Source organism: Pezoporus wallicus, unplaced genomic scaffold (assembly GCF_028554395.1).
Source record: "Pezoporus wallicus isolate ANWC-B61680 ecotype Strahan unplaced genomic scaffold, APGP_CSIRO_Pwel_v1 contig_1438, whole genome shotgun sequence".
NCBI lineage: Eukaryota > Metazoa > Chordata > Aves > Psittaciformes > Psittacidae > Pezoporus > Pezoporus wallicus.
Window position 1 is genome coordinate 3,181,855 of NW_026638681.1, and position 27,235 is coordinate 3,209,089.

General features: G+C 35.0%; 1 protein-coding gene across 17 annotated transcripts in view; it reads left to right on the forward strand.

Moving 5' to 3' along the window:
• DMD (dystrophin) overlaps positions 1-27,235 on the forward strand; it is a 1,199,681-nt gene that overhangs the window by 804,835 nt on the left and 367,611 nt on the right. For all 17 annotated transcript variants that reach the window (XM_057411860.1, XM_057411861.1, XM_057411863.1 and 14 more), the window contains 3 exons: positions 1,880-2,027; positions 3,929-4,078; positions 23,438-23,602. In XM_057411860.1, the coding sequence (XP_057267843.1) occupies positions 1,880-2,027; positions 3,929-4,078; positions 23,438-23,602 (463 nt within the window). The remainder of the gene's footprint in view (positions 1-1,879; positions 2,028-3,928; positions 4,079-23,437; positions 23,603-27,235) is intronic.

Here is a 27,235-nt window from a genome sequence, read left to right on the forward strand (position 1 = left end):
AGAACTTAGTGCTTTTTTTTCCTAAATGCATTGAATTGATTCAGAAATAAAATACATCTTCTACTTAATTGTAGATGGAGAGTTTTAAATATCCCATTCATTATTACCAGTACTACATGCTTAAAGAAATTCTACAAAAGAATTAAACTTGAAGGTAACAGAGGAATAATGCTTCATAGTTTAAAAATTAACGGAATGCCTTTAAACTGTGCTGTAAAGAAAAAAACCTTGAAAGTGTGGTCTGCTTTATTAATAATTATTTGGAAACATCAATGCATAATACTGTTTAATATGTTTTTTCTTATCCAAGATTTTCACTGCATATATTGTTGATGTTGCTGAGTAGCTTGTTTTTTTTTTTTTAATACAAAAGAAAAGAAGGATTTAGGGCAGTGTCTGGAGACACTTTCAAAAAGTGTTTGCTTCTTGTAAATTGAATGGAAACATTTCTCTTTTTCAAGAACACCTTTGTAGTGATGTCTTCTTGCCTGGCTTCTGCCATCCAGGAAAGCCTGTGACATGTTTGTAGCAGCTATCATATTTTTCAGGTTCCTTAAGATTTGACATGCTTAGTGAAGCCAGAGTTAGTGAAGTCTGGTCAGAGTGTTGTCATTGTTACTTTAGTCTGGTTTTTAATCTGCTATTTTGGTGAGGGATCTACATCCTGTAGAGTGTTTATTCCTCTAGTAACCAATTCTTATCTTGTAAGTCCTTGTTAAGGAAGTGCAATAAACACCAGTAAGGTGGAAGGCAGGTAAACCACTAGCAAAAGTTTTTCTAGTTTACAAGTTGTCTAAAATAGTAGTTGAATTGTATGCTGCTGGTATTATTTTGTAATAGTCAGCATTCCAACAGCGTGACTCTCCCTCCTCAAGAAATCTTAGTCTATATTTTCTTTTTGTTTTTACCATGAAATCAGATGTTTCTTTTGCTGTGAAATTAAGTTTATTTCAGCTCATATGTCCCTCTTCACTAGTAGAGTTTTCACTGCTGACCAAATGAGGCTTCTCCCATTTTACGTTGTAACCTGAGTCATGTTATTTAATAGGATTTTTACAAATCTTATATTTTTTCTTCATTTGTTTCTTTCTAACAAATGTTTTTTTTCTTAAAACATTAATGAAGCAGCTTTCTTTCCTTGCAAATAAGTGTTTAAACTACAAAACACTTGAAGTCACTTGAATACTTTTATTGTCTGGAAATTACAGTGAAGGGACCTGATTTGGTCAGCAGTGAAAATTCTGTTGATGAAGAGGGGCACAAGCATATGCAGGTCTGGTCCTTTAAAAGAAAAGCTGAAGTCATCATTTGCAGCCTCACTAAATTCAGCTTCTGGATTACATGTAGCAGGTAGTGAACAAGTACACCAGAACTAGAACTGTGTTTTTGTGTCACTATTGTTTTATTAAGTTTACTTGAGATCAAAGCAAAAGATGCAAAACCAGCTGGACATTTGGACATATTGGGCAAACAGGTTTAAGCGTCACATTTTACAGATTCAGTTTGGTAAAATTTGGTGCTAGAATTCTTAGTTTCTGACACTGGGCTTCCATGCTGTTAGTTCACACAAAATCTGGTCTGAATTATTAGTAGTTCTAGTTCTGGCATGCTTGTTTGCTACCAGCCATATATAATCCAGAAGCTGAATTTAGTGATGTTACAAATAAGGGCTTGAGTTTTTCTTTTATAATAGATTTAATGCCATGTTAAAAGGGTGCTGGTCTGATAATTTTGATATGAAAAAATTTATGGCACACTTTTAAAAAGAATTAATATAGATCATAAGAGCTAGTTTTCTGTCACCTTTTTTTTAGTGTGGATAAACATTTCAACATAAAAGTAAGTGTATAGAAACATTAATTTCACATTTTTATTACAGGCTAGAGGAAGAAAAGAATATTTTATCAGAATTGCAAGAGGACTTGGACAAGTTGATTTTATGGTTAGAGGAAGCAGACAGAACTGTTGATACTCCCCTTGAACCAGGGAATGAAGACCAGTTAAGAGACTGCCTTAGCAAAGTAAAGGTATTGAGTTTTACTATTAATGTTTTCTTACTTTAGCAATTCTACATTAAAGAAAAGTTAATACTATTTTCAAGGGAATTCTTCTGCCATCAAACTCGGCATTCACTTTTTTAGATAAAGCACAGCAGTGGAATTTCCAAACTCATGTACAAATATATATTGATCATACTAAAATAAGAAAAATAATGGAAAATGTACTGAAAGAAAAATGCCTATCTTGCCACTAGTTAATTAATCATTATCTTTTTTATCCTCATTTCTTAATTCAGAATTTGTCTTTTATAACATTTTTATAACATTTCTCTATAGATGTCTTGTCACTTACGAAATGGTATTCAGTATTTCACAAGAGTATCGAGACTTGCATGCATAATTATAAATGCCAACTGGTTAAAGTGTCACTGCAACATTTTCTAGACTCAACATCTAAATGACTTTTTAAAAATACTTTAAAAAAAGCCCCAAACACTGTATTAAATATTTGCCTTTAAAGGCTGGTATATTTTGATGAAGATGTTAGAGCTTTTAGACTATGGTACTGCTAATAAATACATTCTGTAGAAGTTGCTCTCTTTAGTTTCTGAAAAGTGTTCAATGGAATGACTATGCTTAATAATTTACTCAATAAAAAATTATACTGTAGCTGCAAAATGCACATTACTTATAAAATAATTGCCTAAAGGTTTTCTGTTCTCTCTTGAGGATAATAACTAGTTATCTTTTATGCCAAACCAAGTTGAACAATTTCAGCAAATGATGGAATAGAGCATTAAAGAACCTGAAGGAAATTCAAAACCTGGCAAAAATCTAAAAGATTCTTTAATAAAAATCTATCTCTAAGTTTCTTAAAAAAAAAAAAAAAGGAAATGAAGGCTTAACCATATGCTGAGTTTGTCCCTGACTGTTTAGCATCAGATGTCAGCAAGCTGGACAGAGAATTTGTGTTGCTTTGCCACCATTGTCAAGGGTATCACAATGAAGGTGAAAAAATGTTTATAAGGGGTGTTAGATGCATCTTGTCATTTCCAGAAAGGAATAAAGTTTTAAAGTCTAAATTGATTGTTTAGAATCATGAAAGCTCATGCTTTTCAGATATATACAAATATTTCCCAATTGCAGTATTCTCAAGGGATACATAACCCAAAATTAAAAGTGTTATCTCTTAATTGTATGTCATTTTTACTGTCCACCTTGTTCTTGAGCAACACAAAAGAGAATGCATCCTAATGCAGCAAATAACATATTGGCTTGCAGCGTGGTTCATTTCATACATACCTGCTTATGTTAAGAAAACCTCCCAAAACCCCCAAACTTGAAGAACTTTGTCTTTTAGTTACATTCTCTTCACTTGATATATTGAGTTACTTTGACAATACAAGCTTGCACCAACTGCATATGTGGTGAGGTGGTACATTTAGGTGATGCCTTGCATCCTTTGGTTTTACTTATGGGGTCTGGGGTCTTTTTATGAAGATGCATGAACATTCTTAATTATGAGGCTAGACTGGACAGCTTTTCTTCACATACCATCTGGGTGACTTGTGTTCACAGCATTGGACATGTTAAAACCCTTCTCCAAAGTGCTTGCTGTTTACCATATTAAAATATTGTTAAAATTCATATACATGAGCTATTGAGTTTCCAGAAGTGGAATTTGTCATGTAGCAGTGTTTAATACCTGAAAAATCTCATATTTTGGCATTTAGGACTCTCTTTAGTCTTGATCCACTAATATAGTCTCTTATGGGGAGTTTTAGCCTTCTGCATTCAGAAAGCAATGGTTATTTTGTCTTTAATTGAGTATATTCCTTCAGCTGATACACAAATCAATAAGGGTGAAGATAAGAGAGCTGAAAAATTCCACCATAGTACATCTTAACTGCTGTATTTGTCTGTTCCAGTTAAGAGCTGAAGAGCTGCCGCCCCACAAGGGAATACTGAAACGATTAAATGAAACTAGAGGAACAGCGCTTGCAAGTGCATCACTGAACCCAGACAAAAAACATAAGCTAGAGAGTACGCTGAAGGAGGCTAACCATCGCTTGTTGAAGGTTAGACATATTACTAATGTAACTGTGGTATAAAATTTTGATCTGCAGCAAATATTTTCATTATATATTTTCAGGTATATATTGTTTTTCTCCATATGAAGAGACATTTGTATGCATAATGAAAGTGAAGAAGAAAAATGTGTACAGTACACTGCTATAAGAAACAATGATAGCAAACCAAGACTATTAGCACCTGAAATGATGATGATGTATCCGAATATACTCCTAAATCACAGGTCTGCTGCTTAAGGGTGGAAAGCAGAGCAACAGTTTTGTAGCCTGATTGTTTTGAGGGTACAGCAAATATTCCAGTTCTTGTGACTCAGGTGTGTGAGAGACAGCAGCAAATGGCTGATTGCCTTTATGGAAACACTTCCCAGTTCTCTCCTCTTCCCAGCCCCAAGGTGGAAGTTGCATCCTTGGAAGCTGTTTTATTCTCCACCACGCTTTTTCCAACACTGAGCTTCGATTTCTGCTTTCTGTGTAGGGAAGTACCATTCATTTTGCTCTCTGGGATCTCCATACTCATGGACAAAAGTAAAAGAGTATTTTGCTATATTCTGTTGTTGAAGTAGCATATTTCTGTGTTGGAAAATGGTGAAAGTGAGTAGCAAATCTGGTCAAAAGAGGTAGCTAATTTGACTGCTCTCATGTATCTTCTGTTTCTTATGCAGCAGAAATGGTAGAGAGCATTGTACAGAGGACCACAACCCAAGGTATGGATAGCCTGGTCAGAAGAGGTCAATGTAGAATTAGCTGAGAAACTTTGAGACTGATGGCAAAACCAGAATCTCTGTGGTATCTATTTATTGAAGTTACCAGGATGCCAGGAATAAAAGAAAGAAGGATTCATTGTGTTTAGTTCTGTTGGAAAGAAGGTGATGAGATTTTCTTTTAGGTACCTTACTGAAAAACAAGCTAGAGTTTCTGGTCAGAATACTACGTCCTGAGGGTTTTACCATTACTGTGAACACAGCTGAATTTCAAGCACAGTTCCAGGATATAAACATAAAGTTATTTGATGTGGGACTCCCATTAGTTTGTTACTAATAGAAACAGTCTGGCAAGGTTCAGAATATTAGCTAATGGCTCAGGCAAAAGTGGATAATAAATATTGATCACATTCAAGACTCCAAGTTGGACACATAAATCATAATTTGGGTGCTTGCACAGAAGTATCTCTCTACAAATGAGTTTCTGAGATCAATGTATATGGAAGAATTCAGACCACCTTGAGATCAAATATAGTGTTATTTACCAGCTGAAATAAACATTTACATAGCTGAATTTAGGCACCACAATTTGTATATCTGAGATGTAGTATTAAAAGGACATTAGTTTTCATGAAAAAATACTTTTAGTAAAATGACACAAATACATTTTAATGAAATCTGTAATTTGCCTCTGAATTTAAGTTTTTAAAGATTAGTCATATACCTAAAAACTTAGCATTTTAATTTTCTGCTTCCTGTTGCAGAATGTTCCAAGTTACTTGTCATAGTCAGACCACCTATGAATGTTGTTAAAAGTAGTTAGGTCTCAATCAAATATGGGGGATAAAGCTACTGTTTAGTGATTCATACAATCATAGAATAGTTAGGGTTGGAAAGGACCTTAAGATCACCTAGTTCCAACCCCACCTCCATGAGCAGGGACAGGACACACTAAACCATGGACAGGGGTAGAGAATTTGACGTCATCTACCTGGACTTGAGCAAAGCATTTGACACTGTCCCACACGACATCCTTGTCTCTAAATTGGAGAGACATCAATTTGATGGATGGACCACTCGGTGGATAAAGAACGGGCTGGATGGCCACACGCAAAGAGTTGTAGTCAATGTCTCAATGTCCATCTGGAGACCAGTAAGGAGTGGTGTCCTTCAGGGATCGGTGTTGGGACTGGTCTTGTTCAACATCTTTGTCTGTGACATGGACAGTGGGATTGAGTGCGCCCTCAGCAAGTTTGCCGATGACACCACGCTGTGTGGTTCAGTCAATAATGATGGAGGGAAGGAATGCCATCCAGAGGGAGCTTGGCACGCTTGTCAGGTGGGCTGATGTCAACCTCATGAAGTTTAACCATGCCAAGTGCAAGGTCCTACACCTGGGTGAGAGCAATGCCAGGCACAGCTACAGGTTGGGCAGAGAAGAGATTCATAGCAGCCCTGCAGAGAAGGATTTTGGGACTGTTGGTTGATGAGAAAATGAGCATGAGCAGGCAGTGTGCACTCACAGACTGGAAAGGCAACCATGTGCTGGGCTGCATCAAAAGGAGCATGACCAGCAAGTCGAGGGAGGTGATCCTGCCTCTCTACTACAGTGCTCCAGGCCAGATTGGACAGAGCCTTGAGTGACATGGTTTAGTGCGAGGTGTCCTTGCTTAAGGCAAGGGGGCTGGAACTTGGTGATCTTAAGGTCCTTTCCAACCCTAACTATTCTGTGCTTCTATGTTCCTATGTCACACAAGACTCCCATCAAGCTGGCCTTGGCCACTGCCAGGGAGGAGTGTTCACAACATCCTTGGGCAACGTGTTCCACTGACTTACCACCCTCACAGTAAAGAACTTCTTCCTTATATCTAACCTAAACTTCCCCTGTTTAAATTTGATCCCATTACCCTTTGTGCTATCACTACAGTCCCTAGTGATGAGTCCTTCTCCAGCATCATTGTCTTTACACGTTTATGTCTCCTAGATCTGAGTAAAGTGTCTGGCAAATTATTAGGCTTGGAATTTACCACGTGAAAACGTCCATTTACTCCTAAAAGAGATTAAAACCAGAAAATTGAACTTCCATTTGAGATCATTACTTAAATGCATTATTTTTTTATTTATATTTTGCTTTCAGCTGTCTACCTATCTATGGAGATGTAGATCTCTCTGGCCCTTAATAGCTGAATCTAAGGAATCTGAAAAATGCAGTGTATATATATATATAGATGAACAGAAACTGAATTTGAAAATCACAAAACTGAAATCCATACATCTTCTCTGATGGTGTTCTCAGAATGTTTTCTATTTCCCATATGAACTTGACAGAGGTTAAAAAAAATGTATATATATATAGAAAAAATTCAAAACTTATTAGGGTTTCTGTCAGATTTTTCCAATTAAACTGAAGGAAAAAATCTTTATTTTTTCATTTGCATTTTTTTTCTTTTACTCACAGTTTGTGTAGGAAGCCTCAATTTTTTTTTTTTTTTTTTTTCACTTTCTCTCTGACAGTCTAGGGTCTGTGGTAAAATTAGAAATCATGGAAAAAAGTGTGCAGGCCTGACAGAGGGACATATGTTGTCTTCCTTCAGTTAGAGATCTGTGAGCACTGAGAAAAAACACCACAGATTTTTACTGTAAGCCAAAGCTGAAGCACATAGCTCTGGCACTTTTGCATCAGGCAAACTTGCGCAGGTCACCAGAGGATGGTTCAGTTGTCAGTAGTTTTGATGAGGATATTTTTTTTTTATTTTTTTTTTGTTACTTGACGCACCATGGACAAACATGAAATCTCACACAGATTTGTCTGGAGGTTTTCTGTTTCTCCATCCTCTTCTAAGAGTCTATCTTACATTTTAATACTTTGTTCTTGGTTATTTATTTTGTTTTCTGGCATCTCTGCTAGCAAATGAACATGTAACAATCTAGCATTTCTGATTATCTCATATTGCAGGATGGTATTATTTTCAAAGTAGAAAACATACATGACAGTCACATAAATAATGTAAGATGGGTCCTTATCTGGCTTACACTAGAGCAATTCTGTTTATTTCAGAGAAGCTGTGACAATTTACACCAGCTGAGAATGTAGCCAAATATCTCCTAACATTATGACAAATTTTTGTTTTGCCTTGATCTGCCAAGCAGGGGAATGGGGGACAACACCTGAGAGTCTTAACCTTCAAGGTGACACATTTGAAATAAGACATGTTCAAACTTTCTTTATAGTCACAGAAACTGTTGCCCTACAGCAATGGAATAAGCTGAGAAAAGAAATTGGGTATGAAAGAAATTGCAGTCACATAAAAGAAGCTTTTTTACTTTTGCTTCTGTATTGTCTTTGCTTTTGGGTGTTTATATCATGTGTTGATGACCTTGAGAATTGATACATGAAGAGTTTTTCTTCCCTTGGATATTAATAATTTTAAAATGACATTTCTTTAGACAACTTTATTGAATAGTGATTCTAATAGGCTGCTGCCTCAGACATAGTTTGAGAATGAAGATTAAAGGCCGTATTTGAAAGTATGACTTTACATTCTAACCTGGTTTTACTTACTGTACCCTCTCCAAAGCCAGTATTTCTTGTAAAAATGAAAGTACCACTATCTTTGTGAAGTCTTAACAGTATGAAAAATGAACTGGTTTATAACCATTTTTATGCCTTCACATCAAGTATTTTTTGTTTATTTTCAAAACTTAAAGTATCTTCTGCTGTGATAGCCAAGTAAGCTAGCCACCTAGTGCTTCAAAGCATGCAAAAGGTGGTACAAGGCACTGGAGTTTGTGATGAATCTAGTTCTTGTCATATACCACCTGCCAGGGCGTATAACAGACCTGTAATGGCTTTCTTACCTTTTACTGTGCAGTAAATGGATTGATAGATTATGCCTGAGACCAGTGAACCATGGAATCAGAGGTTTGTTGGAAAGAGTTTATTACTCTTTAATATTATTCTTGGTCTGGTGTCAGCCAAGAGGGATGAGCTAGATTATCTGAAAGTAAGATGGATGCCAAAATCAGCATTCTCCTCATTTATCCACCTTAGTCTTTGCAACATCTACTGTATGTATTATAAAGGTTATTATAAGTGCCTGATGGAGACATTTTGTTTTGCTACCTTTTTTAATTTGTCAGCTAGTGTTAGAACTAATTACTAGACACTGAAAAGACCATTTCACTGTTTACTGCCACAGCAAATCAATTTGTACTATATGGAAAAAAAAATAAAAAATGGATTGGAGTGACATGGCTGTAATTTGTGAAAATTTTCTGTACCACCAAGAAAAGTATAGGTCATCTTAGCTTGGTTGATCAAGTGTAGAAAAAAAACAACCAAACAGATGTGCCCAGGAAGTGCAGAAAGACAAAGTCATAAAGAGATTATAGTTCATGTGTTGTAACTTGCCTTGAGTAGTAATTATTCATAGATTACCTGTGATGACTTCAAATTTCCAGCATGTCAGTATAACTTAGCTCCAGTTCACAGTGGAAATTACTAAAATTGCTCCAATTGTTATCTGTGGGATGGAGGGTAAAAGATGTTGGAAAATGAATGCTACAGTTTGATTTCTGTTCTTTCAATTTGAAATAAGAATAGTATACCCAATATTTTGGAGGTCAAAAGGGTGCTCTTTTCCTGAATTCGCTTTCAATTAAAAAGTGACTTGATTGCATTAAATGTAATGAAGTATTATGCCATGCTAAATTTCCTATGACAGTTTGTCATAGATTACTAATTAGGTGTAGCTCACATTCATGTTATTATCAGCCATACTGACAAATGGCCTTATGCATAGCAAAATGAAGTCTGAGGTATATGTTTACTGGACAAACATGAGACTGTCACAGGCTCCAAGTATATATAGGTTTTATTCCTTTTTATTTGGATGTTGCTAGCAGCTACCACTAATTAAGATTTTAGAAGGTGAATTTACTATCAGCGTAAATATAATTTGCTGTTTCCCAGCCATGCTAAGCATACAGAAATAAAGATGTCACAACACAGAAATAAAACAATGCTGATGTCCCTTCATTTAAAAATAATAACCCCTTTGGGTTTGGCTGGGGTTTTTTTTTAGGCCACATATACTGAAGGTTTTCTGGCTCTATTCATTTGAAGCTAGTGAGATACTTAAATATTTTGAAAACAATGGATTGCCTGTCTTAGAAGACAGAGCATAGTGGGAATTGGGTCCTAAAGCCTACTCAGCAATCAGAGGCAATTTTTAGTTCCTTTAACAGCTTCAGACATTAGTTTTTGTTACACGTTACATGCTAAACTCTAAATCCTAATGATTGTAATCAGAAAGAACTGGAGACTATGGTAAAACATGAGGCGACATCTATTCTTTTTCTATTTTTCTGTTTGTTGGTGTAATTTGAAAGGTGAATTATGATAGCTCTATGAATGTTTACAATCAAAGCTAAATACAGGTTTTCACAATAGATGGAAGAAGATGAATTGGTTTAACTTAGACTGAAAGATTTGGTTATTTCCTGTCTATAAAAAGAAGAGATGGTAACAGATCAGGCTTAGACTAATAGATCACTTCTAGTCTGATTTAAGGTTAAGATTTGGATGCAGTGATCTTTAAATCTGGAAAATTAGTCCTAAAGAGGTTTTAAAATCTTGTGAATTTCCACACAGATGTGTGCTGATTTTGGTTTTAACCCCCAACCAAAATATAAATGAGATTCGAATGAGGTGAATATTGCTGTGGTATGATACTCGCTATTTTTATTTTTTTTTTCAACGGTTGCTTTACAACAAAAATAATACCCAGAGATTTGATATAATTGCTTTAAAAACTTAAAGTCTATTTATTTTCAAATGTCTGTTCTTTGAGATTTATAAAACCAAAATTAAAATCAGATTAATGCATTTCTCAGAAGCAGAAAGATTTGAAAGATACATAATTTATGCCTTATCTGAAATATCACCAAGGGAAAACTATATCTGAACAGTTGTCCACCATCGCAATGTTAAAGACAAGAATGTTTCAGCTCCTTTAGCTTGCTTTTGTTATTCAAGGCATTTAGTGAAAGACACTTAGTCACTGCATCTGCTAAAACTTTGAAGCAAATATACAAAATATTTTTTTCTGAAATAGAAGTGAAGCGCATCACATTCCCTAAATAGACCCCGATCTCACCTGCTTTCTTTTCCAGGACTTATTACATGACCTAGTTCATAGATGATAAACCAAAGAAAAACGTCCAAAAATCCTAAGCAGCAAACAGTGATTGAGAAAGAAGAATCACTTTTATTGAAAATAAATTAATGTGCTCAGAATGAGCCAAATAATTGCATTTTTTTCTGTTTGTAAGCATCAGTCATAACAGAGTGCAGTTTTTTGTTGCAGAAAAATAGGGTATTTGATATGAGTTCACTGGAGGGGCTTACTATTATTCAAAATGTTAATGTAAAAGTCAGATTAAATAGGAAGCCAGGTAGTGGAAACTATGAAACAGAAAATCCCTTAAAATATAATCACAGTTTTGTTATTGGTCCAAATGGTATAGATATTAATAGCATTCTTATTATGTTATGGATTCCTTCCTGCATAGAATATGTTGACAGCCAATTTTACTTTATTTTTAGATTGAAACAGGTTAGGAAGAGCATGTTTGATCTCACTTGCAAAATGCAGATGGATGATACAGTAAGAGTATGTTTCTACAGCTGTTTTGTGTGGATTTCTGAAGTCTTCCATCCAAGTCACTTTACAGGATATTGAGCTCAAAGAGCTGATCTGTATTCGTACTACATCCAAAAGATCTAAAATTTAAAGAAGGGAGTACCCTCTTTATTTCATTTTGCAGGGGAACATACCAGCAGGTGATCTGTAACAAACAAAAGGTCCATACACCCTCTGACCATGTCCATTTAGCCATCAGACAATGCCTAAAATCAGATACCTAGATAAGATCATATCAGTGAAGAACAGGTAGCAAGCAAAAAATGTACATGATCTCAAATGGTATCTGGACAAGTTAAAAGAGGAGAAATCTAGAAATCCCTATAAAATATAAAAATTGTGCTGGAACCCATGGACACTTTCAGCACAAATATCTGTATCACTATATCAAGGAGTGGTATGGGGAAGTTCTGCCATCTTGAAGCACAGTTTCAAGCACTGAAGCCTAAAGGGTCATTCACTTAATAAAGGTATAAGAAATTCACAGGCTTTAGTGAAAGTGTTGTCATGCAATATAAAGGGGTAGAAAGGAAATACAGAGAGTTTTTACAACCTTCAAAGGAGAAAATTTTGATAAAGACACAAAACTGTTATGTTTAAGAAAATAAGACACCTTCCTAAATAATCCGGCTGAATAAAATGACATGATATTTTTAACCACAGAGAAGATGCTGGTCATCCCTGTTGTGTAGGTAATGTAGCCTACCAGACCAGTTCATCTGGCCTGTGTTCAAACCAGTGAGTCTCATGGACAATAAAGTGATTTGGCAAGACTCATCATTGTTTAGTTCCACTTTCTTCTTTGAATAGCAGAAACAAAGGTCTAATTAAGGAAAGAATTTTGCTTATGGAATGGTTCCATCTGTAAAAATGGATGCAAATTGATTTAACCTAAGTTAGTCTTGGTATGTTATATGCTATAGCTTTTTTGTTTCTCCTATGGGGAGTGGCATGTTTATGCTGAAGTGTAGCAGAGGGTCCTGGTTCCCCAGTTTTGGGAGCCTGACAAGAGCACACACAGAGTTTCAGTCTGACCCCAAGCCTAGCCTTCCTTCCTGTGGAAATAAAGGGGACATCACGCTTAGATCTTATCACAGTGTGGGGCTGGGATGTGTTCAGGGCATGCACTCTCCTCTGGGCATTCAGAACAGCTTCAGCATCCAGCAGGTTAGATGTAGCCTGAAACACTTTTCAGAGAAGCCTTTTTCCCTGAAACCCAAAGAGTTATCCTTTCAACTTTGGTAGCCAAGCTTGCATAATATGAAGATAAACAGCCTCCTTGTCTTCTCCCCCACAGGCATGTGTTTTGCACATTGATCTGTTTTTCATTTATTAAGATACAAGTTCCAATATATGTTTTCCTCATTTATAAACACAAAAGTAAAAATTAAGCAAAAAGTTATGTGTCCCACCAATAAAGCACTATGAATAAATATGTGCAGTAGCATGGTATCAGAAAAAGGGAGGTTTTAGTGCTGTAAATCTCTGATAGATGGTATATTTGCATACGATACTTCACAGAGACCATTTTGATCTTGTCACTTCCCATGGACTGGAAAAGCCAGGGAAGTTATTTAATTTTCCAGCTGCTCTGTTTTCCTATGCAAAACTCCAAATCCTAGAGTAATATTGTAAAACTAAATTACTTGGTGATATTAAAACATTCCAAACATTCAAAGCATTGTAGAAGTAGTTAATAAATCTTGTTTACTTTATTTAGGAGTCCTGCAGAGAAATATATGATTGCTCTCTTTTATTAGTGACAGCATCAAATTTCTTTGTCTTTTTAAGTATTAATAAATACACTCCTGCAAAAGTAAATTGTTTACTCTCATTTGAAAGAATTAGTCATTTGGAATTCCTTTCAAGGGAAAAGTTACGATATTCAAAATGTTTTCACAGCAACCCAGAAATAATTACAAAATATCAAGGGATCTTGTGGCATACTATCGAGTATTTGCTGCTCTTTTCCTTTAAGACAAGTTTTTGAATATATTTAGAACAGTTAGGATTCTTTCTTCTTTATACATGTTAGATTCTAGCTTTATTTGTTTCACTTTAGTTTTGTTTTTTTCAGGTGTGTTTTAGGCTTAACAATAAGTGACAGCAACCACAGTAAATTTAATTAAAGTCAAATATATATAACTTGGAAATTCATCATGGCATTATTTGTGGATTTCTGGAGCTGTTACTCATCACCATGTAGAAAAGCTCATTGTGTACATTTTCTAATGAGTTTCTTGGAGCAGATGTTGAAATAATACATCTTGGTTATATGTTGGCTGTCTTTCTTCCTTCTCCTTCTGTTGCCTATAGTCACCCCAACAGCAATCTCTGTGACCCCAATTATTTCTTACTCACTGTCTTAATTACAACTGTAACTTTCTCAGAAGGTAACCGGGCAAATTGCTAGACTTCTGTGCCTTTGTAGTCTTCCCCACTTCACATGAAAGATGGGCAACAAATTCTGGGAGGGTTTTGCAAAAAGAAGAAAAACACAAGACTTGCAGCATTTGACAAGACTAAATTTGTGTTTAGTGGGATGAAGTAGAAAGGAATTTTTCTCTTACCTATTGAAGTTTCCTCAATGTGTGTTACTAGTAAGAACTTTCTGAATAATTCTGTATGTACTACCTCATTTGTCAAGTTAAATCCCAATGTACTTAAATATCAGCTCTCCATCTAAAACTATAGTAAGGAATACATTGTTTAATTTTCTTAAAATTAAACCCACAAAGCATCTATGAATATCAGTTGGGATGTTTGTGGTGGTGTGACATTTCTAAATAGGGATCACAGAATCACAGAATCATAGAATAGTTAGGGTTGGAAAGATCATCAAGTTCCCACCCCCCTGCCATGGACAGGGACACCTCACACTAAACCATATCACCCAAGGCCTCGTCCAACCTGGTCTTGAGCACTGCCAGGGATGGAGCATTCACAACCTCCTTGGGCAACCTATTCCAGTGCCTCACCACCCTAACAGGAAAGAATTTCCTCCTTATATCCAATCTAAACTTCCCCTGTTTGAGTTTTAACCCGTTACCCCTTGTCCTATCACTACAGTCCCTAGTGAAGAGTCCCTCCCCAGCATCCCTATAGGCCCCCTTCAGATACTGCAAGGCTGCTATGAGGTCTCCACGCAGTCTTCTCTTCTCCAGGCTGAACAGCCCCAACTTTCTCAGCCTATCTGCATACAGATAGTAAAAGCTAACCATTTCTGTACAAATTTTATGCTTCTAGAAACATTTGTAATAGTCCTACCCGCCATACACTATTTTTTTTTTTTCACTGATACAAACTCTGAGTGGGTATCTATTTCTGCTTTCATAACCACATCTTACTGCAAATGTCCAAATTATCCTGGGTAATGAGCATTATACTGATTTCTACTTTTGAAAAGTAAATAATTTTATTATTTCATAGAAGACACTCCTGAAAGTTGTTACTCTAAATATGTAATTTAAATATCCATTTCTAAATTTGCCTTTCAAATCAGAAATTCTAATACATTTTACTCATTTTATCAAAAGACAAAAAGCTGGCTTAGCTTCCTCAGAAAAGATAAAATACCTGCTACAGAGTTATGAGCAACTACCATGCTAGCAGTCGTGAGAAATCCTGATCCACTATTTTTGAAGGCTGTTAATTGTCAAAGGAGTTAATGAAGAGTTTTGTTTATATCCAGACACTGACATTAGTCATATCTATGTAGAAAGAGGGAGACAAATGTGCTCATTTTCTCATTTTATAAAGTTTGTCATTTCACCTAATTTTTTTTGTTGTATTGTAGTATTGCTGTGAAGTCACACAGCATGTAAGCTGAATTTTGGATATGATATTGGAGAATTTGTTTTCCACTATGATGTCAAATGAATTGGAAATTCTTTTCAGGCAATTACATGTTGGGGTTTAGCCCTGAAAGGTCCAACATGCTACTGCTCTTAGTCTTGCTCTTCTGTTGCAACACTTCATAAGCAAAAGCTATCAAATATGTCAAATGATTATAGTGACTGGCTCTTCCAAAAGTTTTGGTTAAAGAGAACATTTTAAATATTCTGGTTAAAATAAGCCCATGATTATTGGACGTGGAAACCTGACTAGGATACTAGATATCTCTTTCTCTCCCTATAAGTTAGTTTACCTGTTGTTTTATCACTCATCACTTCTGTACCATTTAACTCATTTTTAATTAATTAGTTACTGCCTTAAAACACCAGACAACGGTATGGTGGTTATTTTTGTAAGTATACATGAACATGGTCTATAATGGATTATTTCTGACCTAGGTGAGGCTGAGGTCAGATCACTTAGGTCACTGCTGATTCGCTTCACTCCTCAAAACCGATCAGTATAATAGACACTGTCCCTACTTGAGTATGTCCTATTGAGCCAGGAGACTGTTGAAGCTGAGTTGATCTTCTCAGCTATTTCCTTTAGGATCCCTTAGCATTTGCTTTAGCCTATAATGTTTTTCTGGTGTTCTTTTTGAATTAATATGTCTATTTGTAGTTGTAAGTAACAAGACTTCTATGTCCAATCCCAACTAAATACCTACAGTAATGCCAGTGTAGTTAATTTGTAGCAAATTCAAAGGTATTTTATGCCTGCTTAAAAAGTAAGAATGAACTGGATTGCATTGGTGACATCACAAATAATTCAATAATAATTGACAAGGTAGTTCTGGGCTCCTCAGTACAAGAAAGACAAGGAGCTACTGGAGAGGGTCTGACGGAGGGCCACAAAGATGATTAGGTGCCTGGAGCACCTCACTTTTGAGGAGAGAGTGTGTGAGCTGGGGCTTTTTAGTCTAGAGAAGACTGAAAGGGGATCTCATTAATACATATAAATATCTCAAAGATGGGTGCCAAGAGTATAGCACCAGACTCTTTTCAGTGGTGCCCGCAGCAGGATGTTTCACCTCAGCATGAGGAAGAACTTCTTCACGTTGAGTGTGGCAGAGCACTGGAACAGGCTGCCCAGGGTGACTGTGGAGTCTCCCTCTCTGGAGTGATTCAAAACCTACATGGATGCGCTCCTGTGTAACCTGCTGCAGGTGCCCCTGCCTTGGCAGGGGTGGTTGGACTAGATGATCCTCAGAGGTCCCTTCCAACTCTAACGATTCTGTCATTCTATGATACACTGGAAGAAAACATTTCTATTTCTTTTTGTATTAATCATAAATACTTGAGATATGTGTTCATAAGTGCACATTACTACTCTGTTCACTACATGCGTGGAAGTCAAGATCACTCACTAGAATATGAATACCACCTTTTTTTTTTTTTTTTTTAACTATTAACAGAATATATGCTTTTTTTGCTAGGAAATGCTACAAGTATTCAGCTGTCAATCAAATTCCAACCCACTGTAATTTATCTACACTGTGCAAAGGAAATGCAAAATAAATCCCTGTTTATTTACTGTGAAAATAATACAGTTTATCTATACACTCATTCTCTAACTTACTGTTCTATGTAGTTTATAGCCAGAAATTGCTGTTTGATACTGATTTTATTGCTGTGTTAAAAACTTATATCCATTTATACCCATTTCCTTTACAAGACAAAACGTTAAGGGTTTGTTTTCTTGTTTTTGGTGTTGGTTGTTGCTGTTGTTTTTTAATTCCTGTAGACAACTTTGTGAGCAAAACCAGTAACGATTCTAAGTTTATAGCTTGCATTTTAAGGTACTATATGTTGTATAAATATTTATCATTTGTTTCATTGCAATGCCTTTTGGCTTTGCTTTCCTTATCAGGCATTCTGGCAGATGACAGTTTTTAGAGACTCCATGGCAGTTTTGTGAATGCTTCTGGGAAGCTTCCCTCAGATGTAGGCAGCAGCATGGAAGAAATTATTGATGTGTCTAGTTTGGTTATAGACTGATGGCCACTGTGAGCTGATTACGCTTTCAGTAATGGACATGATTTTGAAAGTAAAGCAATCACATAATGTGTGTTCTTAAGAAAAGAGAAAGAGGGCTGCAGAAAAGGCTGGTGAGACAAAGCAGCAGGCAGGAAGAACTCTGAAGCATTGAAAGACCAAAAGTAGAGATAGGACTACAAGGATTTGCCAAAATGCAAAAGAGATTGCTCTTAAGTATGTCAGGCAGTCTTTATCGTACCCTGTAAAGCAAGGTCATGTTTCCCTGAAACTCTGCAACAGCATGCCCATGTCTGTGCTGAATAGCAGAATGGCCTACCATTTTCTCTTATCCTCACAACATTGTATGTCAGTCCGTACTTTTCATGAGGAAAAAAGCTTTGACTGACAAGCTCAAGATAACTGTCCAGGCAGACTCTGAGCACTGCAGAGTGCATGCTGGAGTTTGTTTGCCTCATAGACTGTAGGTAGGCTGAGAGATAGATATGGTATTACCTACTGTAAACCAGGGAAAGAACAATTGGGGCATTATACTTTTATTTAGAAAACATTTTCCTGACAGAATACCCTTCATTAAGAGTCATTGAAGGAATTATACTGTAAACCCTTTGTGGCTGCTTTTTGATTTCTGGAACTGAGTAAGAAATGAAGATAAATAAAAGACAATTGTGGACTACATTGTTTAGCAGAAACTTAAGGTGGAGGGTCTTGTGCTCAGAAGTGCCCTTGACAAAGGAAGATTGCTGAGATAGTAGAAAGCAGAATGACTGACAATTAGTAATAAATATTAAATATAAAAAGCATACAGATATTCAAAAGACTGTGATATATACAATCATATTTCCATACAAAAAAAAACCCAAACCCTAAGCACTGGAGTGGGGAAAATGTTTGTTTACTTTTTAAAAAGCTAGGCAGCCAGATGAAGCAGAAAATTGTTTAGTGCTTTAGTTTTGTGGAACGCTTTATTCTTCTGTATCAATAGGAAAAAAAAATAAATAAAAAAAAAGTTTTTTTTTCTTAATAGAAGTGAAACTTGAGAATATTACAAATACACTGTTAAGAAGTAAAAAAAAAAAAAGAAAAAATGCAGCCAAAAAAACATGTGCCAAGGTCAGGCTGAGCAGCTTGTAACAAAACATGAAACATGAGCTACACAGCAAATAAAAAACCTTTATACATATTTTTAGTAGCCTGCTTTCATCTCCCTCAAATAATACTCTCCAACTTTTTCAGAGACACTATGGCTCATAAGTATTCATTGTTTTAAAGAATTTATGTAGTTTTTGTTTTAAATTTGATATTGAGTTTGTTAATGAAAATGGCTCAGTTAATTAACTAAATGGCATGCTAAACCAAGCTTATATGAAACTCTTTCTTACACTGATTGTTTTTCATGAAGAAATGATGCATAAAAATTAACTTATCCCCCTTCCATTTTAAATCATTCTTTAGTAGATGCTCTAGGTATGTTGTTTTTAAGTAGATAATACTTTCTGAACAGTGCTGTAAGCATTGTTGTTTTATTCACTGTTCTTACTAGTGTTGTGGGAGTGTCAGTTATGATTTACCAGTAAGTCAAGTCTGGATTGAAGGGGGCATTTAATAGTTGTTGTGACTAGTTATTTCTTTACTATCCAAATTCTGGCTTGGATGACATAAAAAGACAACATAAAAACCTACTTTCAGTCCAGTTATGCTGTGGGCTGATTGCAGAGCAGTTACCGGTCTCCTTTTTTCCTAATATTTTTGCAGAAATAGAAAAAAAGCATAAACTGCTGCTTGTTTTACATTTAGTAAGGAATTTAACAGAACAGAGACACAAAGAGTGATCTTACATGAAGTGACTTACTTTATACAACTTCTTCCTCCTTTTATACTTTTAATAAGAATCAGTATTCCTTTCCATCTGCTCAGCTCTAATTCATCTTATAGTGCATGCACACAACTATGTGTAAAGACTGAAAAATAACTATCTGAAGCTAAAGTCAGAAATAGCAGTGGAAAACTGGAGCATCTGAAATGATCAAGGAGACCTGTACTGCTAATCTGAGCACATGTATCTTTTTTGCACCAAAGTAATCAGATTGGGTTGGAGTTGGAAATAACATAGTAGTATATCATTTAGGCTTCTTGTGAAGAAGGTCATTCAAGACATGAGATTCAGATGGAATAGAACAAGCAATGCAAGTAATTTTAGAATCCAGAAGGAGAGGAAATCAAAATATTAAGATAAAGATCTACTTTGAAAATACACAATTATATATGCAAAATTTCAGTGAGTATTCTCATATTTGGAGGCATGTAATGATTTCTATGTTGGTATTTTATTTGTGTTTTTTTTAGTATTTTAATGAAAAGAACAAAAATTGGAATACATAAATAAGGTGAAAATGGACTGATAGTTTTAGAATAAATTTATGTATTGTGAAAAACAGTGTGAGTTGGTAAAACTAGGCTATTCTACTGTTTCCCAGCTTAGAGCTTAAATCCTTTCTATTATTCTGTTACTAAGCTTCCAATTAATCTAAATTAATTAACACTTGAACTTAAGTATGAAATTTTAGGTGCCTCACATGCTTTGAGATTAATGTTTTGACATGTATCGTTGAAATTCTGTAGTCCTTTGATGTTGAAAATTGATCTTTTTTCTTTGAAGGAATAAGCCATACTTTTATTGTCTTTGCATCTGCAATTTTATTTTTTTCCTTTAGTTGCAAACCAAGGTATGCTTTCAGTGTTGAACATGTGCCAAATAAGTCAAAGTTGAAAATATTTAATTGTATGCAAAGGGCTAAGCTAGATTTTTAGAAAGATGTTCAAATTGAAGTTTCCTTTCCTTAATTTTTTTCTTTGGCACCTTGTCTTCCTTGACAGCCTGTAATGCTCCTTAATCAGACCTGTGGTCTTAGGCATATCTGGGGGAAAGCATCTCACCTGTTTGCCCTGTTTTAAATCTGCTGCTGTTGTTGCCTTATTCCTGCTGTTCCCATTGGTCATTTTTATTAGAAGAAGACATCATCCCTCCTTTGATAAAATCTGTCTTTCTTAAATAGGAGTGAAGAGATAAGATACCCAAGAGGATGAAACTGAGTAGGTACTAGATGGTTACCCTGAAATAATGAATGAATAAGAGGAGGATGGGAAAAAAAGGGGAACAAAAGCAAAAATGTAGAAAAGATAATTGGAGTGAGACACTAGCCATACCTCACTCATCCTTGGAGGCATCCAAAAACTTGTACAGAGAGCCTAGAGACAGACAGGCTGTAGGTCCTATCAGCATCAGAATCCCACCTCAAGGTGGAACTGCTGGAGCTGGGAGTAACAAGCTTGAAAGACTAAGAAGGTAGGGAAGATACTGGAGGGCCCCATCTCCTTGTATACTCCTCTGCTGCAGAAAGGGCATAAATCTGGACACTTGGTCATCATGTCCATAACTCCATGGAAATTTTCCCAAATTATACTTCTGGTGAATAGCAGAATCAGCTCAGGAAAAAAAAAAAATGTCCCCCAGAGACAGTCTGCAGCAGTGCTTCAGCTTGATAGGCAAACTTGTAATTACCTTAAGCTCATCAGGTTCCAGTTTGATTAGCCAACTTGACAGTTTGGTGCCAGAGCTTATAAAACCCAAATCAACACCAAAAGAAAAACCCCAAACACACACACACACACAAAAAAACAAAACCAAACCAAACCAAAAAAAAAAAAAAAAGGAAAATGGGTGAGCAAGCGAACAAAATCACTGAGACCTGAGATCCGGAATCTAAGAATCTGATTCCCACATAGTGGCATATAACTTGTTACATGTATTTTACGTTTCTGCCTTGTTAAATGTTTATCTGTAGCCTTAACTTGAGTTTGGGGGAAGTCCTTTATTTCTTTTCATCTCTATGGTAAAAGTAGATGACATTAAATTTATGTATATAATGAACTGATTCATCTTGATCTAGATTTCTTTTTTATTTTTATACAAGGAATATTATAATCCTGTGTTTGTGTTATAATTGTAGAGCAAGTCCTACCTTGAAGAGGAGGCTTCATTCACTTATTATTTACCTCTTTTTTTTTTTTTATTCTTGTGTAATTAAGAACAGTAAGTTGAGTTACAGTCTGTCACCAAAACTAATATTTCATCTGCCTTTCTATATATACCTTAGTTTATAATTGCATATTTCCCCTCACCGCACAAACTCTTACAAAATTTTTCTTGCTCTGTCTTGCAATAGACCCAATATACTTGAGTTGTGTTAGTTGGTAGCAGGTTAATTTAAATTTCAGGTCTTCAGAAGTCAGCTTAGATTTTTATTTGGCTATGACTACTTATTTACTTTCAATAGGATTTCTGTGGAACTTGTTTACATTAATATTAAAGCTATTAAACTTTGGAGATTAACATTCAAAGTTGCAAGAAAGATTAAACTTATCTATGAAATTAGGCCAAGGTCTCCATAGATATTGAGTTAAAACATAAGGGAAATGGATGCATTTTTAATTGTTCTCTTTTTTTTTTGTTCTTTATATATATACATATATATATGGATATATGTCTGGTGCCATTCTGGAAAAGCAGAGTTTTTATTTTAGATAACAAGGTTAGGAAGATAGAAAAAGTAATTTGACTCATGGGTCAGTTTTTATTAAATGGGATATTATGGATGGCTATAGTGAGCAATGGAGATAATTTAATACATGGCAAATCAACTTCTTGAATTACAGTTATCACTCAAATATTGTCTAATAAATCATTTTCAGAGTATATGCAGAGGTATATTTTAGAAGCAAAAAAAATCAGTATTTTTGAACCAAATAGGTAAAGAACTATGCATGTCATGAGACAGTTGTGTTTGTCCCATTCTCTCAGCTGGTGAATTAGAAGTTACTGCACAGCAGTAATGCTTTTGCAGCTGGGCAATGTATCAGCGGTGCTTCCATTAGTGCTGTTTACAGGGAATTTATATTTTATGGTGTACCAAACCTCAAGTTTGGTACTTTGCAGAATGTTGCCTTAGTAAAAATATGCTTAAAACATGAACATTGGGAAACCTCATTTTTCTTGATATGGAAAACTAACCATATTTTTTGTCTGATTTTAATTATTAACTGCCAGTGTTTCTTGTCTCTGCCCAGGCCCTATATTTGCTGTTGGGAATTTTATTTTCTTTTTAAAGTACAGATGGTTTCTCCCCTGGTATGTGTCTGCAATGTTGCCTGTTGTGTGGTATAGTGACACCTCACCTTTCTAGCTATAGAAAACAATCTGGGAAGGACAGCATGGAGCTTTCCGTTGGCTTATTTATTTCCAACCTGTTCCTATATTTACTCCAAGTGCTTCAGTGATGCTGGTTTGAAATATGCCATTGGCTGATTCTTAATTTCTGATATTGTTGGCACAGAAGAATGTGCTTAGTTAAAAGTCTGACTGCTTTGAATGCAAATCAGAGAACAAGTGGCCCAATCAATGATATGTTTCTCCGTTATTTTTCTTCACGGTATGCATCTGCTTATGTATATTTGGACTCAACTGGCATCTTTAAACACCTTTTAACAAAACATGTGCTTATAATTTCCAGACTCATGAGGTCAAGAAAGGTTAGATATCATTCAAATGATCAATTCGTATTTTCACTATTGCTTTTCCTGATTAAAAATTGACCTTTAAAACAGTTTCATATACTGAGATAAATTTTTTACCCCCCAAAAATGAGAAGCCTGATGATAGGATTAGGGATTTTCTTTTTGTTTTATTTTGGGTCTGTTTTTTTGTGTGTGTGCTCTTTTTATGGTGCAGGAGGTTTGTTTTTTTGTTTGTGAGTTTGGAGGATTTTTTTTTGCTTGTATTTAAGAGTGTGTTTTGATTGACTTGCAAGGTACCTATCATAATAATTTGCTTGGTGGTCTACTCATTCCGGCCCTTCTTCCTACCAGTTTATAGTTGTATTTTAATATATTTTGTAAGTGCATATGCATGTAGTGTTAAATCGATTTATGTTACATTTTTTTCACTAAAAAAAAAAAAACAACAACAAAAAAAACGCTTTTGGTACTTTTTTGCAGGTGTCCAAAGATCTCCCAGAGAAACAAAAAGAAATAGAGATTCTGCTAAAGGATTTCACTGAACTTGATCAACAACTAAATCAGGTGATATTGTGGGTAACGCCTGTCAAGAACCAGTTGGAGCTTTATAACAAAGTGGGTCAGCCAGGAGCTTTTGATATAAAGGTACATTTTCTTCCATTTTAAAAAAGCATCAGAACATGTAATGGTCAAAAAGCCAGTTGCATCATCAGCTATATAGTTTGTATTAACAATATAGATTTGAGACATAAGTCAGCAATAGTGCCCACAAGTTCAAAGTCTTATGAATTAAGGAAAGTTTTTATTCTTTTCCATTAAATGTTATTTGATAGGGCAGTTTAGAACCAATAGTTCCAAAGTGAAATATAATGTATTATTTTTGCTATATCATGTACATGAAAAAATAGTCTAAAGAGTTGACGCATACAATCTGCACTAAAATTCAGAATATCAGTGTTAGACCATTTAAGTTATTTCATATAAGGTAATATGAGTACATGAAAATCTGAATAGCTAGGGCGAAATCATTATTGTCATATTGCAAGGAAAGATCTCTGACTGCACATGTAATATTCCAGTAATCAGTATAGCTGATTGTCTAGAAACTGGAACAAAATATTTGTATTCTGATCCTTGATATGTATTTAGATATAAAAAACCACGCCTGTATATGGGTTTGATGAGAGCTAAGGATGAAAAATACTGATTAAAATCAGCTGGTCTGCCAGGTGTATATCTAGACTTTTTTGACCTTGCATTTTCTCTATGGATATATGTGCTTATCTTCACATAAACTGGCGAAATATTTAAAATGCAGTAGCTTATTGAAATCCATGAAATCTCTTTGGTTTATAGTAGCTGAATGTCTTGTTTACCTAGATAAAGATTAAACAGAAGACACTGAGCTTTGTATTGATTTTGATGATGCAATATTCAGTGAAAAATAAAAAATGTATATATTTATAACTTTTCTTGCCATGCATAAAATGGAATAATACCTGCTTCTGAAGATGTATGGTTTTGCTCAGCATGTTTATTGAATTCACTTTAACTTAGTTTCTTTTCAGGAACTCTTTTAATGCCAAAAAACTTTTTACTTCAAACAATCATATTATATAAACCAGTGAATCTCAAGTCCTGTTGCATTCCTATAATTGACAGAATGAGTTCAACAATGACATTCATTCCCTTTTTAAAAGATAAAATTAGTATAGTTCTTTTCAAATGTCTGTATATATACTAAATGAGTGATGGAATTTTGCTTTCAAGAAAATGATCTGTCCTTGTTTCCTGTACTTTAACAAAGATTTTTAGATGATTCATACATTTTTTTTCTTTTTTGTTTCCTTTTATTCTAGAATGATTACACCATTAAAGTTTTTATTAAATAAAAGCAGGGTTAAATTACTAAAAATCATAGAAGTATTTTCATACTGCTTGTGAAAGAAATGTTCTGCTTGACTCTTTCAGTTCTATTATGGTGGTGTGACAGGAATATTTCTGAAACCCTGCTGAAAGAGTAGTAAAAATAAGTATTAAAACAAAATAAAATCTGTAGTCCTGAAGGAGTGGGAAAAAATCATTTTTGTCTGGAGAGGTGGGGGAATAATTAAGAGCTCCAAAAAAATGCAAATAAACTTTCTTTCTTTGAAAGACCCTACCATATTTCTTTCATGGATAAACATAGATCACTTAGATTTAAAGCCTGACCATTTTTGATTGTAGATGAAATAGGTAATTGTTTATACTATTTTGAGGGCTGTAAGCATATGAATCATGTTAGCTTTTATCTATATGTTGGCTATCTGGATTGCCTTTAAAAGACACAGGTTTAATATCTTAAAATGTTGTCTTCCAGTGGTTTACGCAGACTGTAACTATCTTCAAGGAGAGAATCTCATACAGGAAAGACTCTATATTGAATATATCTGAAGGCAAATGGGATTCTTATAACTTTTTTTTTTTTTTTACAGTTAAGAGTAAGCATACTAAGGGTTTTGAGACTGTTGATCATGAAAAAACACACAGCAAAAATTAGTAGATATCATTCAGGAAACCAGCCTGTTCTTGATGATATTTAATTGTATGCTCAACTTCAAATGCATATTTCAGACCCATGCTAACATGCTGTCCTACATTGGGTCAAGCATGCGCATACATGTGCGCTGAAATCATTGTTGACAAGATTATATTTGTATATTTTTAATATTTTCATATTACTATTCCGTATAGCTAATGCTACTTTGAAAAATAGTAAGGGCACCTCCATGATTAGCTATGGAAGGGTTGTAGTCAACAAAATCTTTTGCTCCTTTCTAGTTCACTGGAAGCAATTATGAAAGAGGAGATGAAAAGATACACACATAAAGAGATGGGAGAAATCCAGTATTTTCCTTGTTCCCACTTGTGGAGTTGAACATGCTGAGGCATCTATTAGTCTTACGATCTCTGGAATGCTTTATGTCATTTGAGGCTTTGGGCAACATCTTCTAAAGCATATACGTATTTCAGTTTTAAAAAGCAGCAAAACTGTAAAGAAAAATGTGAACATTATAAAATTGTTGAAACAAAACTGTTTATTCAGTCCCAAGAAATATGTTGTAACGGCATTTACTATAAAGTACATTCTGTGCTGAATCAAAAATTCTGTTTTCTTTCACCCAAATTTGCTATCATAGCTCTATGCTTACTTTAAAGAATTACAGCATGGAAGCCCTAATACATTTTATGCCAATGTAATTTGTCTTTATAATTTTCATGACCATAATTTAGAGACTGCAGTGCCACAATTAGAACCCAGGCCTTCAGTTACACACTGTAATTTTCAGTGGTGTTTTCTAAAATCCTAAGTAGGCTTTAATAACTCAGTCATTTCTCCATAAAGAATAAAGAAAGGATTCTTTAGTCTCAGGATTTAAAAAAACATCTGTAGCAGTATTTGCTTCACTCATGTTGTTAATCCTTAATTACAGTTTTCTTCTATAAACAAAGACTTTTTTTTAATATAAACAAAAAAATGTCCAAATAAATGAATGCATATTTAAAAGCTCACAATTTAAAATATTAGGGATAGATCTTTCTTAGTTCAAGAGCTGAATATTTTTCTTACAACATTGACATAATCTCCCTTCTCAGTAATAACATAATACAGCCTTCTCCTTCCTTATCTATATGTATGGGGAAGGCACAAACTCTACATCTATAAGAATTTCTTGACTCTACTGCTACTCATGAACCCTGGAACACTTTCGAGGTGTCATGTACGTTCAGCATGTCTTCTCATGCGTTAGACTATATTTCCCATTGCACCTTCTACAACTCTATGGTCTTTTCGACTTTTCCAAACTAACGGTATGACTTCTTTATGCATTCACTCTTTGACCTGGAGTTATTCTGATTTTCAGAGCTATTTTACATGATTTAATACTCCTACTTCACAAACTTAGATGAAACCATGTTCAATTTCCAGTTTTGCAAAATAGTGTGAAGAAAATACTTTAACTATTGTCTACATTCTAACGTAGAAAAAGATTGAAATACGTAACAGTATCTACAGTTCAGGTTCTGCCAGCACTGTTGTCTAGGTTATTGGTGTTCTAGGCATTGGATATAGCAATGTTAGAAGGTACCTTCAGAGTGGACACGTTGGAATTCAACTCTTACCATGTGCTTTTTTTTTATGTGCTGGTACTTTTAACAGTAATTCTCTCAGTACTAGTGATATGAAGCCCTTTTTCCTGGTCTTGCTTTCAGATTATGTTGAATTACTTTTATTTT